The sequence below is a fragment of the Ranitomeya variabilis genome, chromosome 2 (genome assembly GCF_051348905.1).
Source record: "Ranitomeya variabilis isolate aRanVar5 chromosome 2, aRanVar5.hap1, whole genome shotgun sequence".
Lineage (NCBI taxonomy): Eukaryota > Metazoa > Chordata > Amphibia > Anura > Dendrobatidae > Ranitomeya > Ranitomeya variabilis.
The window spans coordinates 728,922,867-728,941,535 of record NC_135233.1 but is presented as its reverse complement, the minus strand read 5'-3'; the positions used below and the strand labels follow the sequence as shown (position 1 = coordinate 728,941,535).

Genomic DNA, 18,669 nt, shown 5'->3' with positions numbered 1-18,669 from the left:
TCCGCGGTGTGTCTGTTGTCGCCCAAACACTTCATTTCAAACACGGCCTGCTGACGCTTCCCACTAGCTGTTCCGTAATGGGACACCTTGTGTGCAACACTGGCAGCTGCGGATGGAGTGGTCGTGCCACAGCGCTCTGTGGACGAGCTTTCGCTTCTGGAGGAGGAGGAGGTGGGGTGGCGAATGTCTACAGCCAACTGTTTCCTAGATCGTGGGCTAGGCAGAACTGTCCCACTATTGCTGTCCCCTGTGGACCCTGCATCCACGACATTAACCCAGTGCGCCGTGATGGACACGTAACGTGCCTACTGGTCCATGCATCTGTTGTGAGGTGCACCTTCCCACTGACAGACTGCCTCAGTGCATGGACAATGCGGTCTTTGACATGCTGGTGTTGGAGTTGGTGATGTTGGCCTACATACAGTGCTTCCTACCAATAACCTTCTGACTCCCTGACTGCTTTGGCCTAGCGATGATCCCTCCACATTTGCTGCTGCTGGTGTCCTAACCAGTGGGCTTACAGTGAGGGAAGCAATGTTGCGGTGCTGACTACCTTCATTCAGACCTGGTGCACCAATGGTACGGGACGTTAGGTAGTTAGTCCAGGCTTGCAAGTGCATGCTGTTTAAATGTCTACGCATGCACGTTGTATTTAAATTGTTAAGAATCTTCCCTCTGCTAAAGGTTTTTGAGCATTTTTTACAGATCACTTTTGACTGATCATTGGGATCTTGGTCAAAAAAATGCCACACTGCACTCTTCCTACTATGGAATTCCCTTTCAGGCATTGCACGCTGTGCATCTTTCACAGGATGGCCACGCTGTCCTAAAACTGGTTTTGTCAAACTTTTTTTGCCTGATACGGGCCTGCCAGATGACAGCTGTTGCGATGTAGATTGGTGCTGCTGCGGATAACCCTCCTCCGCTTCTGAGCTAGTGGCAGCGCCACCCTCTTCCCCCAATGGCTGCCAATCTGGGTCAACAACTGGGTCATCTATCACCTCCTCCTCCTCAATGTCATGTGTACCTTCCTCAGTGTCACCGTGTAAGGTGCTATAGCGTTCGGGACAGGGCACCATAGTCTCATCAGGGTCAGATTCTGGCTCAGCAAACTGCGAGGGCAATGTAGTGATCTGACTCAATGGAACAGCATCATAATCTAGCAGTGGCTGTGCATCAGTGCACTCCATGTCCTATTCTTCTTGTAATGGGCAGGGTACAATTTCCCTTTCTAACCCAGGCACGGTATGTGTAAAGAGCTCCATGGAGTAACCTGTTTTGTCGCCTGACGCATCCTTCACTTTTGGTTTGGGAGAAGGACACAAGGAAACGTCTTGTTCCTGACCGGGAGCATCCACTGACGACTGGCTGCTGTGACATTTTGAACTTTGGGAAGAGGAGGCCAAAGAGCTAGAGGCTGAGTCAGCAAGGAAAGCCAAAACTTTTTCCTGCTGCTCCGGCTTTAAAAGCTGTTTTCCTACTCCCAGGTAAGGGAGCCTTCGAGGCCTTGTGTAGCCAGACGATGACGCAGGCTCAACACCTCCAGCCTTAGGTGCTACTGTGCTTTTGCCACTACCACCAGATGCAGCACCACCATCAGTACCAGCTGACAACCCCCGCCCACGGCCAATTCCACCAGACTTCCTCATTTTTGGTGGGGAGACACAGAACCACAACTCTGGCCCAGTGGTATAACAGTAAACTATGAACGTGGCAGAAAGTGGCTGCCTGATATATATGACACACTAGCAGTACAGCAGAATATACACTGTGTGCAAATTTTAATCTCCCTTTTTTGGGGGGTATTAATAGAAATCACAGCGTATCCACCGGTGGAAAAAATTGCTCCAATCCACACCTCTATATATATATATATATATATATATATATATATATATATATATATATATATATATATATATATATATATATATATATATATATATATATATATATATATATATATATATATATATATACACACATACACAAGAAAAATTTTTTATACCATATTTAATATTAACCACCAGGGTGCGCTGTGTGACAACTTCTGTGGAAACCACAGTCTAAACCGAGCTAAAACCAAACCAACACAGTAAGGGTTAATTTCCAAGGAAAATCACCAAAGCATGGGATTATTACAATAAGCCTTTATTTATAGGTCTGGCAAAATGTGCAAATACATATAAAATTAATTATAAAATATCCATTCAAAAGATAGCGCGGCACCAGGATTATAAAATGTGTAATATCTTTCCCCACTTATATCAAGGTAATCTCACTTGTGCTATACAAATCAATCTTTGTGTAATAAAATGTGAAAAAGAAAAATCAAAACCAAAATTTGGAAAAAGTGGCGTGCACTATTACAACATATATAATAATATAATATAAAGTGACTAAGTGCAATTTCAATTACCAACTATTACTGTGCAAAAAGGAAAAGAAGTTGAGAAACCACTCATTAGGTGTCAGACTAAGCTGAACACGTGTATAGATAATTGTATAGCAGCAATATGGTTATATCTACCTGGGGGGATTTTAGATCCTGTGCCAGCGTCTCACCCGACGCGCGTTTCGGAAATCGTTATCCTTCGTCAGGGGGAGTTCCCTGACGAAGGATAACGATTTCCGAAACGCGCGTCGGGTGAGACGCTGGCACAGGATCTAAAATCCCCCCAGGTAGATATAACCATATTGCTGCTATACAATTATCTATACACGTGTTCAGCTTAGTCTGACACCTAATGAGTGGTTTCTCAACTTCTTTTCCTTTTTGCACAGTAATAGTTGGTAATTGAAATTGCACTTAGTCACTTTATATTATATTATTATATATGTTGTAATAGTGCACGCCACTTTTTCCAAATTTTGGTTTTGATTTTTCTTTTTCACATTTTATTACACAAAGATTGATTTATATAGCACAAGTGAGATTACCTTGATATAAGTGGGGAAAGATATTACACATTTTATAATCCTGGTGCCGCGCTATCTTTTGAATGGATATTTTATAATTAATTTTATATGTATTTGCACATTTTGCCAGACCTATAAATAAAGGCTTATTGTAATAATCCCATGCTTTGGTGATTTTCCTTGGAAATTAACCCTTACTGTGTTGGTTTGGTTTTAGCTCTTTTTTGGGGGGGGAGACACAGAACCACAACTCTGGCCCAGTGGTATAACACAACACTATGAACGTGCCAGAAAGTGGCTGGAATTATTATTTAAAAAAAAAAATAAAAAAAAATAACAAGCTTCCTACAATGAGCTCAGGACAAGTATGGCAGCAATAAAAAGGACTGCTGAACACAAAAATGTGGACAAATAAACAAGATAGGTAACTGTGCAGAAAGGAGCAACAGGAATTTTGCTTTTAAAAAAGCAGTTGGTTTGCACAGCACCGTGCACACAGCTATGCAGCTGCTGCACTAAAATACGACCTCCACTGTCCCTGCACAAAAAGGTGGTGTGGGACAGTGAAAATCGCTCCAGCACAAGCGGTTTGGGGGTTTGTATTTCCTCCCTAACTCTGTCCTTGCTTCTGACTAACTGCAGCAACACCTCTCCCTATGCTCAGATCGGCAGAAGTAAGATGGCGGTCGGCGTGCACGCCCCTTTATACCCCCTGTGACGCCGCAGACAGCAAGCCAATCACTGCCATGCCCTTCTCTAAGATGGTGGGGACCGAGACCTATGTCATCACGCTGCCCACACTCTGCGTCCTCCTTCATTGGATGAAAATCGGCAGTGACAGCGTCATATGAAACGCAACTTTGGCGCTCTGATCGTGTACCGCATGGCCGATCCCACACTAGGATCGGTTCGGGTTTCATGAAACCCGACTTTGCCTAAAAGTCGCCGATTTATGAAAATGACCGATCCGTTTCGCTCAACCCTAATGAGGATGTTTGTCACTGCTCGAGGTGCATTGGGGTACTTGAGCGCCATGCTCAAGTCCCCACCTCATATGTTTGGAGCCTCTTAGGCAGCCATTAAAAATGTGAGTATTGCCTGACATACACAATAATGCCATAGCCATGTTGGATACTGGCACTCATGTGATTGGTCAGCAGCATTGTTTCATGGAGTCTTATATAAGACCCAGTGACGCGATGCTCAGCTCACTGTCCTCAGAAAGCAGTGAAGTGAGAGTTATAATAGGAGGTACAGTATATTTTAGATCAAGGCATATAGGATAGGCAGTGTTTAATATTACTATTGCATTAGCTGTATACTGCTGCTGCAGCATTAAAAAAGTCCTTTTCATGGCTAAATATTTTCCTTTCTCTAATAAAACTGCTGTTACCTGCATTCAATGGAGGGATAGTTTTGGATTAGCATCATCTAGGCACGGTTTAATATTGCTATTGCAGTACTTTATACCACTGCTGCACCATTAAGAGTAAAGTCATTTTCAGGGCTACATATTATATTTCCCCTATCAATGCCAGAAAGTTTGCAGTCATACAAATATATACCTCATTTAAAATATGCAAAGGGTGCTGTAAGAAACTGGGAAGTGGTCATGTTGCTTATGGTTCACAAAGAGGCCAAGGTCAGGGGCCAGGTGAAACTTGTTTTTGTTGCGGGAGCACATCAATCATGCTAATCCACTAGACCTAGCTTCTTGTCCCACTTTGCAGGGGGGGCGTTGTACTCCACTCAGGAAGCCAGAACAGGGTTTACAGGTGGTCGGATGCATGTCACATAATGCTTTCAATATGTTTCCCAGCACCACCCAGTCTTCCAGAGAATCCAGTCACACTAGCTAAGAGTAAGGACCACATAATCCTCACACTGATTCTTCATCCTCCCACCATGGCGATTCCCAGGAGACAAGTGATCCCACACTTGGAAACTCAATTTCCATTTATTGATTGTGGCCTCTCATCCTGCACATTTCATGAGGAACATGAGGAGTAGTGATGCCCAAATACTGGAACAGTGATGGTCAGAAGAAGACGGCGGTAGGGAATAACAATTAGGATCTCAAGAGGTAGATAATCATGAGACACTGTTGCCAAATAGTGATGCTGTTAAGTCAACAAGTCAGAAAGACCAGAGTGCGGAAGTGTTATACGAGGTGGTGGACGATGAAGTAACTGATCCAACATGGGAAGATGCCATGTAGAGGGAGACAAGCAGTGCAGAGAGGAAGTGATATGCAGAACCGCCAAAAGCAGGAAGAGGCAGTGCAGTTGCCAGAGGGAGAAAGTGGGCAACTGTTCCCCAGAAGCACCCACACGCATCAAGTTTGCAGGCCAAGGGATAGGTGTTCCCCAGTCTGGTGCTTTTTCTAAAGGAAGGGGGATGATAAAATAATGGTCATTTGCAACCTGTGAAGTACCAAGAATCAGCAAGGAGCTGAGCACTACCAACCTGACCATCACCGGCATGCATATGCACATGTCATCAAAGTACCTGACTAGGTGGGCTGAATACCTGGGTCCACAATCAGTGTTTAGAAGTGACACAGCTGCCTCTTGCCCTGTGCTATGTGCTTGGCAATACCCTGTCCATGATGCAGGTGCAGATGCCTCCTGCCCACCACCTGTCTTTGCACATGTGCAAGCACCATTAGCAACCACGTCCAATTCCTTGTCCCAGCACAGCATTCAGCAGTCCCTACCCCAGGCTGTGGAACACAATTGAAAATACCCAGCAACCCACCCACAGACCCAAGTACTAAGCAGCCACATTTCCAGACTGCTTGCCCTCGAAATGTTAATGTTTAGGCTTGTGGACACTGAGGCTGTCTGCAACCTTCTGGCAGTAGACATCCCTCTGTACATCATAATTTTTCCCATGTGCCTTCCTCATTTTACACAAGCACATGTCTCATAACATCACCAATGCCCTGACCAATGCAGTTACTGGGAGGGTTCACTTAACAGCCAACACATGGACAAGTGCTTGTGACCACAGATGCTGCATTTTCCTGATGGCACACTGGGTGGACCTTATTGAGGCTGGAACTGATTCGCACCCTGGTACGGCACACGTTCTTTCAATGCTGAGGATTGTGGGTCCTAGTTGCATCAGAGTTTTATCTTGGAGCACGTCATTTATATTAGGCACAAGCTGGAAGCACCGTAGCACATGTGCGCCCATTTCTGCAAGTGAGCTACAGCCATTGCTTGTCAGTGCTGCAGCAGTGCTTGCAAGTGCCAGCTCACCAACTGCTGTGCAACATGACCACGCCCTGGAACTCCACATTACACATATTGCCAAGGATTTCTAACTAGCAGAGGGCAGTAGTTGAATACCAGCTACAACATGCCAGTCGGCATTCCAGTCAGCTTCCACACATAACAACCGATGAGACGGCCTGAATGTCTGACATCACTGAGGTTCTACAAAAATTTGATGACTTGGCAAAGATGGTGCGGCCCTCACTTAAAAATCTTCATAAGGTCAGGTCATCATAAGGGCTTCACTCAAAATCTTTATTGGATCATTAAGCAGCCCTCACAAAAAATTATTTATAGGGTCATAAGGTGTCTCTCACTCAAATTCTTTAGATGGACATCAGGTGGCCCTTACTCACAATTTTTCCAGGGTGTTTATGATGACCTCCTTCATAATTTTTACAGGATGTCTATGAGGCCTACCTCTTCAATAGTCTAGGAGTCCCACTCCTTAAAAATGTGACAAAAAAATTCTGAGGCTCTCTTCTATGTGTCTTCAAGTTTATACCGCAGTCCCTCCTAATATTTGAAAGCCCTTGCAATTAGGTCATAGGTTATATGAGTCTAGGAGTCCTACTACCTAACAATTTTAACAGAATATGTATGAGGTCCTCTTTTATGTCTAATACAGGGTGTATCAGAATCCCTCTTCCTTCAAATTTTCGGCAGTTCTTGTATTGTCCACATAGGCTTTGTGAGTTTCATTGTCCCTCCTTCATAAATTAAACATGCTGTGTCTTACCATGTCACACACATCACATGCCCTAATAAGGGAGTAAAATGTTAAAATTACATTTACTGGTGACTAGCAGTGGGTGTAGTTTTATTTCCCCATCTACTATGTCATCTACTGTAATCATAAGTGATGGGGAAATGCAGTAAGATATGGAATGACAATTAGGCGGTAGAGCCCCCACTAGTGTTGAGCGATACCTTCCGATATGCAAAGGTATCGGTATCGGATTGGATCGGCCGATACCAGCAAAATATCGGATCTCGCCGATACCGATACCCGATACCAATGCATATCAATGGGACACAAAATATCGGAATGGTTCCCAGGGTCTGAAGGAGAGGAAACTCTCCTTCAGGCCCTGGGATCCATATTCATGTATAAAATAAAGAATAAAAATAAAAAATATTGATATTGATATGATATTGTACAATTACAATGCAGAAATAGGCATTCAGGACCTGAAATTACGTCACGGCTTGCTGTGATTGGTCGTGTCGCGGCCACATGGGCGGCACGCAACCAATCACAAGCCGTGACGTAATTTTAAAATGCGCGCGTGTCCTGCCTCCCGTGACGTCACGGCTTGTGATTGGTCGCGTCGCCCATGTGACCGCGACGCGACCAATCACAAGCCGGAACGTAATTTTTAAATCCTGAATGCCTAGAATTAAGCTTCCAGGACCTCAAAATTACGTCACGCCTTGCTGTGATTGGTCGCGTCGCGGCCACATGGGCGGCACGCGACCAATCAGAAGCCGTGACGTCGCGGGAGGCAGGAAACGCGCGCATTTTAAGCAAACAACGCTGCCGGTTCCCTCGGTGAGGTCCAGGCTGCGTCAGAGAGGTGAGTATAGCAATATTTTTTATTTTAATTCTTTATTTTACACATTAATGTTGTATTTTACACATTAATGTTGTTTCAATACCGATACCCGATACCACAAAAGTATCGGATCTCGGTATCGGAATTCCGATACCAGCAAGTATCGGCCGATACCCGATATTTGCGGTATCGGAATGCTCAACACTAGTAAGGAAGTATCAGTCATCTGTTCCCCTAGATTTTTTCCTAAATATTTAATCTTGACCTGGTATCCGAATATTGAGCACCTTTGCTTGATCCACTCACCAATATGTGTGTTCTTAATATAATTGAGCTTTTTTAGAGGAACAAATAAAAGCCAATTTTAGGTCTGCTTTTGTTTTGGTCCATATACTTAACACCAGACCTCGTTTATCCTTTTTTGGTCTTTCTCAATTAAACGGCAGAGGTCTCTGTTTTTTTTTTCTATTTTTAATTTTGGTTATATACAAGTCATTATATAGGAATGAATGTTTCCAAACATTTTTCACTGTAAAATCCATTTTATATTCGGTTTTCTATGTTTTATTGTGAATCCATAAAACATTGGAGAAATACTGCAATATTGTTGCCAGCAGCAAACTCAAAGTCAGAGAAGCATCCAGTCATCTTCCCCATGCTGCTCCCGTTCCATTTGAGCTCTGTTTCCATCCATTTCACTGATTTTCCTGCCCCCCATCCCTCGTATTAGGGTTTTCCAGAAAAAGCTTGAGTTTCCCATTGACTTCCATTATACTCGTTACTTGTATTGACTACCAAGCACTAAAACATTTTAGTGCTCGATCATCACTAGTTGCCATCATTCAGGATTAGGACCAGAAGCTGATATTCACCATACCAGTTCGAATTGCAGAAGTCATGAAGAATAAGGGTAACCACTGTATATAGTGAGTCTTTGCATAAACTTGATGACTTTGTTAAAAATGTTTAAAAACTTATGAAATGCTTATAATTTAACTGCAGCATCCACAGAAGCATCAGACTAAAAGCTCTAAAAACAATGAAGCAAAAAACTTTGTGCAAACTAAAATTTTAGTTAGTCTCAAAATGTATATATGGTATCTGTATGGAAGTATTACATGGTATTGTATTGCAACATTGATGTTTAGGTATTTCTGTTAAAATGTGGAAATTTACTTTGTGTAGCAATTATTGTTAAATACACAGTGCATGCAATAAAATCATTCTTTTCTGTTTTCTGTGGTTTATGTGTACTTTTCATGTCAATTAATTTTGGAAAAATATAAATTTAGAACTCCAAATCTGCCATGAACTAACTTTAGGAACATGTTCTTGGGTAGGTGAAATCATGGACTTCTTAGATACAGGTGCCTCGATGGAAGATGATATAATTTGTGAAGATGTTCCCACACTGTTGCAATGATGGTGGAAAGTCTGCCAGGACATTTGAACAACAGGTAACAAAAGGTTAATGTACACAACAGATATAGCTGATGAAGCAGCAAGTCCTGCTTCCCTGTAAATTTTATTATCAATTGGATACACTTTTATCATGAAAGTAGCTCGATAAAAATATATATATTTTTTCTGAAATAAAACCCATGTAATTATGTAATACGATATGAAACCAATGGTGAGAAACATTTTTTTGTGTACAGTCATCATTAGTAGAATTCATTTCCCTCTGACCTGCTTTTCTACAGAAATATATAACTCATAATTACAGCTTCAGTTTTCTTGTAGATTTTAAAGCACTAGCTGAAAGCAATAACATGTTGCTTTGATATCATCCTATACATTTCATGCTTATTTTGTTACAAATCTTTCAAAGACTGTAAAGAAAATGATATCTTAAGAAATATCTTTACTTTTGAAAAATGATTGTATAAATTAATTAAAGTATAGCAATGAGTTTTAAAGAAAATGAAACGCAATTGCGTCAATTCTGTACATTGAGCGCTATTCATTAAATCTTCTGGTGTAGAAAGATTTGAAAAATCACAACATTTTAGTGTAACGTGAGGCTGAACTAAAATTCTGAAACTTTGGGTAGACTAGGCGGGCAAAGCTGTCGTGATATGGTGGTATGGCGTCATTTGCTCATGACATTCATGATGAGTATGGGCATTTCTCATAACACAAATCTTACTCCAGTTTTTGAGACTGAAGTAAGATTTGTGGCGAGCAACACACAGAGGCACACATCACTCCTCAGACTCCCCTGACTGATTAAGAAGAATGCTCCAACGATATGGTGATGTGTGATGACCTCTGCTCAGGCATTCATGATAAGTATTGGTATTTCTCATGACACAAATCTTACACCAGTTTTTGGGACTGGAGTAAGATTTGTGGCAAGCAATACAGAGAGGTGCACATCACTCCTCAGACTCTCCTGATTCATTAAGAAGCATGCACCTACGATATGGTGATGTGGTGTGATGACTACTGCGCATGACTAGTGTTGAGCATTCCGATACTGCAAATATCGGGTATCGGCCGATATTCGCTGTATCGGAATTCCGATACCGAGTTCCGATATTTTTGTGATATCGGAAATCGGAATCGGAAGTTCCCAGTGTATGGTTCCCAGGGTCTGGAGGAGAGGAGACTCTCCTTCAGGCCCTAGAATCCATAATCATGTAAAAAATAAAGAATAAAAATAAAAAATATGGATATACTCACCCCTCCGACGGACCCTGGACCTTAGCGGTGCAACCGGCAGCCTCCGTTCCTAAGAATGCAGTGAGTGAAGGACCTTCGATGACGTCGCGGTCACGTGAGCGGACACATGAGCGGTCACGCGACCAATCACAAGACCACGACGTCATCGCAGGTCCTGTACACTCACTGCATTCTTAGGAACGGAGGCTGCCGGAGGCACCGCTAAGGTCCAGGGCTCATCCGAGGGTGAGTATATCCATATTTTTTATTTTTATACTTTATTTTTTACATGAATATGGATCCCAGGGCCTGAAGGAGAGTTTCCTCTCCTTCAGACCCTGGGAACCATCCAGGATACCTTCCGATATTTGCGTCCCATTGACTTGTATTGGTATTGGGTATCGATATCGGCGATATCCGATATTTTTTGGATATCGTCCGATCCAATCCGATACCGATACTTTTGAATATCGGAAGGTATCGCTCAACACTACTCATGACATTCACGACGAGTATTGACATTTATCAGAACAAAAATCATATTCCAGTCTTTAAGAATGGAATAAAATTTGTGTGAGCAACACATGGAAGCGCACATAACAGATTCTCCTGCTTCATTAAGAAGCGTGCATCTCTTAATATATGAGGAGTGTCTGACTTCATGCACCCTCATCAAGACTGGCATGAAAATTCCCAGTCTTGATGAATTTTGGGCAATTGTACATTACTTGTTCTGAAAAACAAAGATAATAGACCCCTAAAATTTACCTTTTAATAATCTATTTAAAAGTATAATACTCCAAAAACGTTTCTAAAGATAGTTTAGAGGTATAATCAATAGAGCCATCCAGGGTTCAGTCAAAGACATATGTCATGATTCAAGATGGGGTTTTGTCTTTATCCCGTCCTGGTCAGACAGGGGTTAATTCTTTCTGCCTCTCTCTGGGGTGAGGGCAGATATTTAGTTGCCATATGACCGAGGTCCGGTGTGGGTGATAGTTTCCGGTCCCTCAGCCTGAGCAGCTGACCTAGGTTACTCTGTTAGTAATCGTGTTCTCTGTATGCACGCCCGCTGATGTGTGTATGTCCTGACTTGCTCCCTGACCTGTAATTCCATCCTCCATTTTGGTATTGTTTAGCTTGCTTTTGTTTTTTGACCTCCTAACTTGTTTCTGACTACCCCTTTGGCCTCTCTCCCTGGTACAGCGCTCCCTTATGGTTCTTACCTGTTTGCTTGCTTCTGACCATATTTTTGCTTAGACCTCTGGTGCTTTGTTTGACCGCTTGTTGCTAACTTAGCTAGTTTGACGATTCTGCTGCCACCTTGTGGTAGCCCTGCTGCTGCATTGCAGGTCTGCTCTGGGAGTGTGCAGTCTTTCCTCCACTCTATTGCCATCAGGTGGAGCTTGCACAGACCTGCATTGCAGCTGCATGACATTATCACTGACCTCACATTAAATCTAGTGGAGGTCTATTTTTTTTCTTTGCTATGGATCCGCTCTGCACTTTGATGGAGCGGTGACCAACCTGACCCAAATGATGCAGAATCTGTCCTTGTAGCAGAGGGCTTTGGCTGCCTCTCACCATCAGGTGCAAAGAGAGTTTGCTGAGATGGTTAAAACTGTTCGGAGTGCTTTCCCTCTGATGGCCAGTAAGAATGGTGGTGTGTCTAATGTGTCTTTGTCTTCCCCTGAACCCTCTGTCAAACTCCCTGATACTTTTTCTAGGGAAAAAGATACATTTTGGGCATTTACAGAGGGTTCCAAATTGCTTTTCTCCCTCTGGCCCCGGTCCTCGGGTGATGAGAGTCAGCGGGTGGGGATAGTAATGTCATTACTTCAGGAGGGTCCGCAGGCTTGGGCTTTCTCCTTACCCCCATCACCCTTGAGAGAATGTCTGTTGAAAAATTATTTGAAGCTCTAGGGTTGATTTATGATTAACCCGTTCAGGTCCGACTGGCTGAGAACACAATAAAGAGTGTCTCTCAGGGAAAGCTTTCTGCCGAGTGTTGCTGCTCAGAATTCATGCAATGGTCCTTAGAGGTGTCTTGGAATGACTCAGATCTCTGGTGGCAGTTCCGTAGGGGACTATCGGAAATTATAGGCCACTAAGCTTAACCTCTACTGTGGGTAAAATCCTGGAGGGCATTCTAAGGGATGCTATACTGGAGTATCTGAAGAGGAATAACCTCATGACCCAGTATCAGCACGGGTTTACTAGGGACCGTTCATGTCAGACTAATTTGATCAGCTTCTATGAAGAGGTAAGTTCCGGACTGGACCAAGGGAGCCCAGTGGATGTAGTGTATATGGACTTTTCAAAAGCTTTTGATACGGTGCCACACAAAAGGTTGTTACATAAAATGAGAATAATGGGGATAGGGGAAAATATGTGTAAGTGGATTGAGAGCTGGCTCAGGGATAGGAAACAAAGGGTGGTTATTAATGGAGCACACTCGGACTGGGTCGCAGTTAGCAGTGGGGTACCACAGGGGTCAGTATTGGGCCTTCTTCTTTTTAACATATTTATTAATGACTTTGTAGGGGGCATTCAGAGTAGAATTTCAATATTTGCAGATGAGACTAAACTCTGCAGGGTAATCAACACAGAGGAGGATAATTTTATATTACAGGATGATTTATGTAAACTTGAAGCTTGGGCTGATAAATGGCAAATGAGATTTAATGGGGATAAATGTAAGGTCATGCACTTGGATAGAAGTAATAAGATGTATAACTATGTGCTTAATTCTAAAACTCTGGGCAAAACCATCAATGAAAAAGACCTGGGTGTATGGGTGGATGACAAACTCATATTCAGTGGCCAGTGTCAGGCAGCTGCTACAAAGGCAAATAAAATAATGGGATGCATTAAAAGAGGCTTAGATGCTCATGAGGAGAACATAATTTTACCTCTATACAAGTCACTAGTTCGACCACACTTAGAATACTGTGCACAATTCTGGTCTCCGGTGTATAAGAAAGACATAGCTGAACTGGAGCGGGTGCAGAGAAGAGCGACCAAGGTTATTAGAGGACTGGGGGGTCTGCAATACCAAGATAGGTTATTACACTTGGGGCTATTTAGTTTGGAAAAACGAAGGCTAAGGGGTAGGGTGACCGGATCTTATATGGGTTTGAAAAAATGTGGGAATCTTGTCCGTCTGGACCCCACAAAATGATTCCCCTTTCCGGATATTGAGATAGCCAAAATTTGAGCTCGATCAAACGACGTTAACCCGTGCCGCTCGTCGCTCAAAGTTTGAAAAAATCCGAATTTTTGCCCAAAAAGCTGACATATGAAGCCATAACTCCAGAATGGTAAATAATAAAAACACGCTTAATATCTCAAAAGAAAGCTAATGTTGTTCTTCAAAATTTATTTTTTATACATAATTGTTATTTTAAGTCAAACTGAGTTAAAACATCTTTTAGCCCCAAGAACGTGACCTGGTACCACTAGGAGCATACTTCGTATATTTTGTTATTAAGTGATACATTTTTTTTTTTTTTGGTATATTTTTGAGTTTAAAGTAGAAATATAATAAAAAAACAAGTAATACTGATAAGTCTAATGACTTTTTTTTATTTTAAAATATAAAAATGAGGTATTTAATACATACAAAACAGACAGAAAAGATACAGACGTAGTACCTACATGAGTTGATAATTTTACATAGTTATCTAATCTATTCTAGAGGTTTTGTTAAAGTAGTTTTTGAAACGTCAGAATATAGTGCTCGGCATTTGCTTACAACTTGCAGGACATATTGCTTTTGTTCTTCATTTTTTGTCAGAAGGTCGTTAAAGTCGGTTATTAATTTAACACCACGCTCAGCCATATCATTAACTACTTTTAATGTTTTGACAATTTTCAATCCTTCTTGGAAGTCATTATTTTGAGGCCAGGTGTTTGGATTTTGTCTTAGGAAATCCGTTTTTATATTAAATCGGTCAAAGAATGTAAATGTTTCTTTGGTAAGTAAATTTAACAATCCTCCATCAACGACCTCTTTTACTTTTTCTTTCTTAACTTTTGGATTTACAACCCTAGCGTGCTCTGATGGTTCATCTGTGCTACTGAGCAATTTATTAGCCATTAACAACTTTTTATCGTCTGTAATGTTGGGATCAAAAAACGATAATCCCACCAACTCTGCATTCAAATACCACAAATGGTTCGAAAATTTGGTCAGGGCTATTTCTGCAATGTCGTTGTCACATTCTTTATAGTCTAACAGACTATGCAAAATACCTAAATCTTGCTTTGGCGCAAGATGAGCTTTTGGAGCATTGAACCAAGCTTTACAATAAATTTTAACTAGGAAAACAGAAATGGCACGCACAGAACTTTCTTCTTCTTTAGACATCTTAAATTGACGACGAAAAATGAACATTTTTAAGCAGTAAATAGCCTTTGCCATCCACCTAGCGTGATGAATGGCTCCTGGAGTTCTAAAACCCACAACATTGCCGTCTAGTGATCCAACAAATACGAGAACCAACTGCAACAGCTCCTTGTAGTCATCTCTGGGGTGGCTCTCAGTTAATTTGGTCTCGAATTCAGCAGTAACATTTGCAATTACTTCTGTAGTTAGCTGCTTTTGTATTAGCTTGTCACTGATACCTGTGTCGTATTTTCCTTTGTCTATCTTGGGCCACGCAGTGAGGAATCTTTTGAAAATGTCTGCATGAGGTCCAGTGGTTGATCCCATTTTTGTGTCGAATACGCCTCTTAACACAATTTCCAAGATATGGTGATGGCAAGCTAGGTGTAGCAATTCTCTTCCTAACATTTGCTCCAATAGGACGCATGCTCCTTTGAGTCTTCCCGTGTTCGATGCTGCAGTGTCGAAGCACATCGCCTTGACGGTGTTGGGAAGACCCCATTCCTGTAGGCATTCATATACGGCTACGGCTTGCTCCTCTCCAGAGCTGCTTGCTGTTACAGGAACTCCCAGCAGCTGTTCCTTTTCGCCATATGAAATAGCAATAGCTATTCGCTCACATTGCTCATTTTTTAAAACACCCGGTAAAAGTTTACCGTCCCAATGGACAACCACGGGCTCTTTTTCAGGAATGTTTACTTTATCTAACATGTTTTTAGTATATTGTTCTCTGAACGTTTGCCTTCTAGAATGTAATAAAGTTTTCGAGACTTTGTACTCAAGAGGGTCAAGGTTTAGTGCTTCTAGAGTAGCTATTAAAATTCTCGTGGCATTTCTGTCGGATAACTTACATCGATCTAACACAATGGATAATTTCATGTTTAAAATCTCTTTAACGCCCCTTGCAAATGAAAGTTTCATCCTCTTGCTCTCAGATGGTCCTGGATCTTCTGCAGCTTCTTCAGGGATGTTGTCCATTTCCTCCAAGCTCTCAAGTTCCTGGTAGATGTTGTCCTCTTCAGTATCTTCTTCTTCTTTTCCTTCTTCGAGCTTGTCTTCATCATCCGTCTCTAAGAAGTAACAAAAGAAAGAGAAAAAAAAGACTATAAAAACTTGTCGTTTTAGCAGAATAGTAATAATACATAGGTACTAAATTACCTACTTCTAATTATCAATAGGTATTATTTTAAGAATATAAACTCAATCATAAAGATGCCAAATGATGCTTTCATGTACAATTTTCTTTCAATTATATTGAAACTATTTACTTATTTGTTTATCTACTTTTTAGAATAATAATAATAAAATAAACTCACCAATATCAAAAGTTTCTTCTTGGATTTGTCGGTTCATTTTTGCAAGTTCCTTTTGCGCCTTGATTTCTTCAGCTTGACACAACTTGATGTCCACTCCAGCCATGTAACCTGGGCGGCCCTTCTGCCTCTGTTTCACGAGAAACGCCTTATCTTCTTCCGATTTCAACAGAGCCAAGGCATCTTGTTGAGCAATATCAAAGAGATCATCCAACCTTTCAACAAACTGTTTAAATTTGTTCTTGGCCATTTCCGATGTTTTCTTCCGGTCTTTTTGAGGACTTCTCCACGCGGCGTGAACTTTTTCCAGCTTAGTAATTGCATCTTGCTCATGTTTAGTCGAGATTCGAGCTTTCCCCCAAAAAATGAACACTTCTCGTATGGTCAGTTTTGCTGATTCTCTTAAAGTCAATTTCACAGTACGTAAATTATAAAATAAAGCACTTAAGACTTGACGATTTGAGGGTAGTTTACAACCGGTGATCTGGTGAATGGGATAGCCCACAAGAAATAATTTATCCTTGTTCCGGCTTTGTACACCTGATGTGAATGCCATTTCAGAGTCCAATAGGTAAATAACAGTTAACTAGAAAAACGAAAAAAAATATATTAACTTAAATTTCAATAAAATATTTTCAAATATCTTTTAAAATAATACTATAATAGCTATAAAAACAATAACACACACTTGGAAAATTTTAAGCAGCATGTGCTTGTTTTTATGAGGAGCGCAGTCAGATTAGATTAGATAACTATGTAAAATTATCAACTCATGTAGGTACTACGTCTGTATCTTTTCTGTGTCTGTTTTGTATGTATTAAATACCTCATTTTTATATTTTAAAATAAAAAAAAGTCATTAGACTTATCAGTATTACTTGTTTTTTTATTATATTTCTACTTTAAACTCAAAAATATACCAAAAAAAATAAAAATGTATCACTTAATAACAAAATATACGAAGTATGCTCCTAGTGGTACCAGGTCACGTTCTTGGGGCTAAAAGATGTTTTAACTCAGTTTGACTTAAAATAACAATTATGTATAAAATATAAATTTTGAAGAACAACATTAGCTTTCTTTTGAGATATTAAGCGTGTTTTTATTATTTACCATTCTGGAGTTATGGCTTCATATGTCAGCTTTTTGGGCAAAAATTCTGATTTTTTCAAACTTTGAGCGATGAGCGGCACGGGTTAACGTCGTTTGATCGAGCTCAAATTTTGGCTATCTCAATATCCGGAAAGGGGAATCGTTTTGTGGGGTCCAGACGGACAAAATTCCAACATCGATTTTTTGTGGTCACCCTACTAAGGGGTGATCTTATGTTAATGTATAAATATATGAGGGGACAGTACAAAGACCTTTCTGATGATCTTTTTAATCATAGACCGGTGACAGGGACAAGGGGGCATCCTCTACATCTGGAGGAAAAAAGGTTTAAGCATAATAACAGACGCGGATTCTTTACTGTAAGAGCAGTGAGACTATGGAACTCTCTGCCGTATGATGTTGTAATGAGTGATTCATTACTTAAATTTAAGAGGGGACTGGATACCTTTCTGGAAAAGTATAATGTTACAGGGTATATATATTAGATTTCTTGATAGGGCGTTGATCCAGGGAACTAGTCTGATTGCCGTATGTGGGGTTGGGAAGGAATTTTTTTCCCCATGGTGGAGCTTATTCTTACCACATGGGTTTTTTTTGCCTTCCCCTGGATCAACATGTTAGAGCATGTTAGGCTATGGGTTGAACTAGATGGACTTAAAGTCTTCATTCAACCTTAATAACTATGTAACTATCTAAAGGACTCCCTGACTCTGCATTTGCCGCCTGACTCCCTGGAGAAGGCCATGACACAGGCCGTCCATATTGATCGGAGATTGAGGGAGTGATGAGTTGTGCAACTGGAGGCTCCATTGTTTCCGGTTAAGTTTGAGCCATTGCCCCAAGTCGAACCTATGGAGGTGGGGGCTATCTCATTTTTGGAGAAGGGGAGATGTTGGCAGGAGAACCAACTCTGCTTTTATTGTGGTGCCCCGGGACATTGGGAGAAGGACTGTCCCTCATGCCCATCGGTTCCCAAGATGGTTAGAAAGGCCTAAGTCTGGGTAACTGTCAAGGAGGTTACCTAGACTCTCAGGTTCCTTTTTCCTCTGTTTCCAAATTGCTACTGAAGGTGGAACTTGGTACAAAAAACTGTTTTTTCCCCATTATGGCTTTTGTGGACTTTGGGTCCTTCTGTATACCTGATTGATTCTAAACTGGTGGCCCATTTTGAGATAGGGACAAATGGGTTGGGGACTCCCATTAAAGTGGTGGCCATTGACTGTACGCCCCTCACCAAGGACGGGATTAGTTTTGTTTCTGAGGCATTCATCCTCAAGGTGGGGCCTGTTCACCAGGAACATATATCCTCCTTTATTTTGGACAATCTTCCTGCTGGCCTGGTTTTGGGGTTTCCTTGGCTGCAACTCCTTGTCAAAAAATACATACACATTAAGAATAAAGTATTTTAATGAAACAATTAAACACACAGATTTTCCATC

At 41.3% G+C, this 18,669-nt stretch overlaps 1 protein-coding gene across 1 annotated transcript; it reads right to left on the bottom strand.

Moving 5' to 3' along the window:
* Positions 1-14,105: 14,105 nt before the first annotated feature.
* Positions 14,106-18,196, bottom strand: LOC143803941 (uncharacterized). The gene is made up of 3 exons (XM_077281695.1): positions 18,140-18,196; positions 16,121-16,703; positions 14,106-15,874 (listed from the first exon to the last, which is right to left on the bottom strand). The coding sequence occupies exons 1-3, from the start codon at positions 18,194-18,196 to the stop codon at positions 14,106-14,108; spliced, it is 2,409 nt and encodes an 802-aa protein (XP_077137810.1).
* Positions 18,197-18,669: the final 473 nt, after the last annotated feature.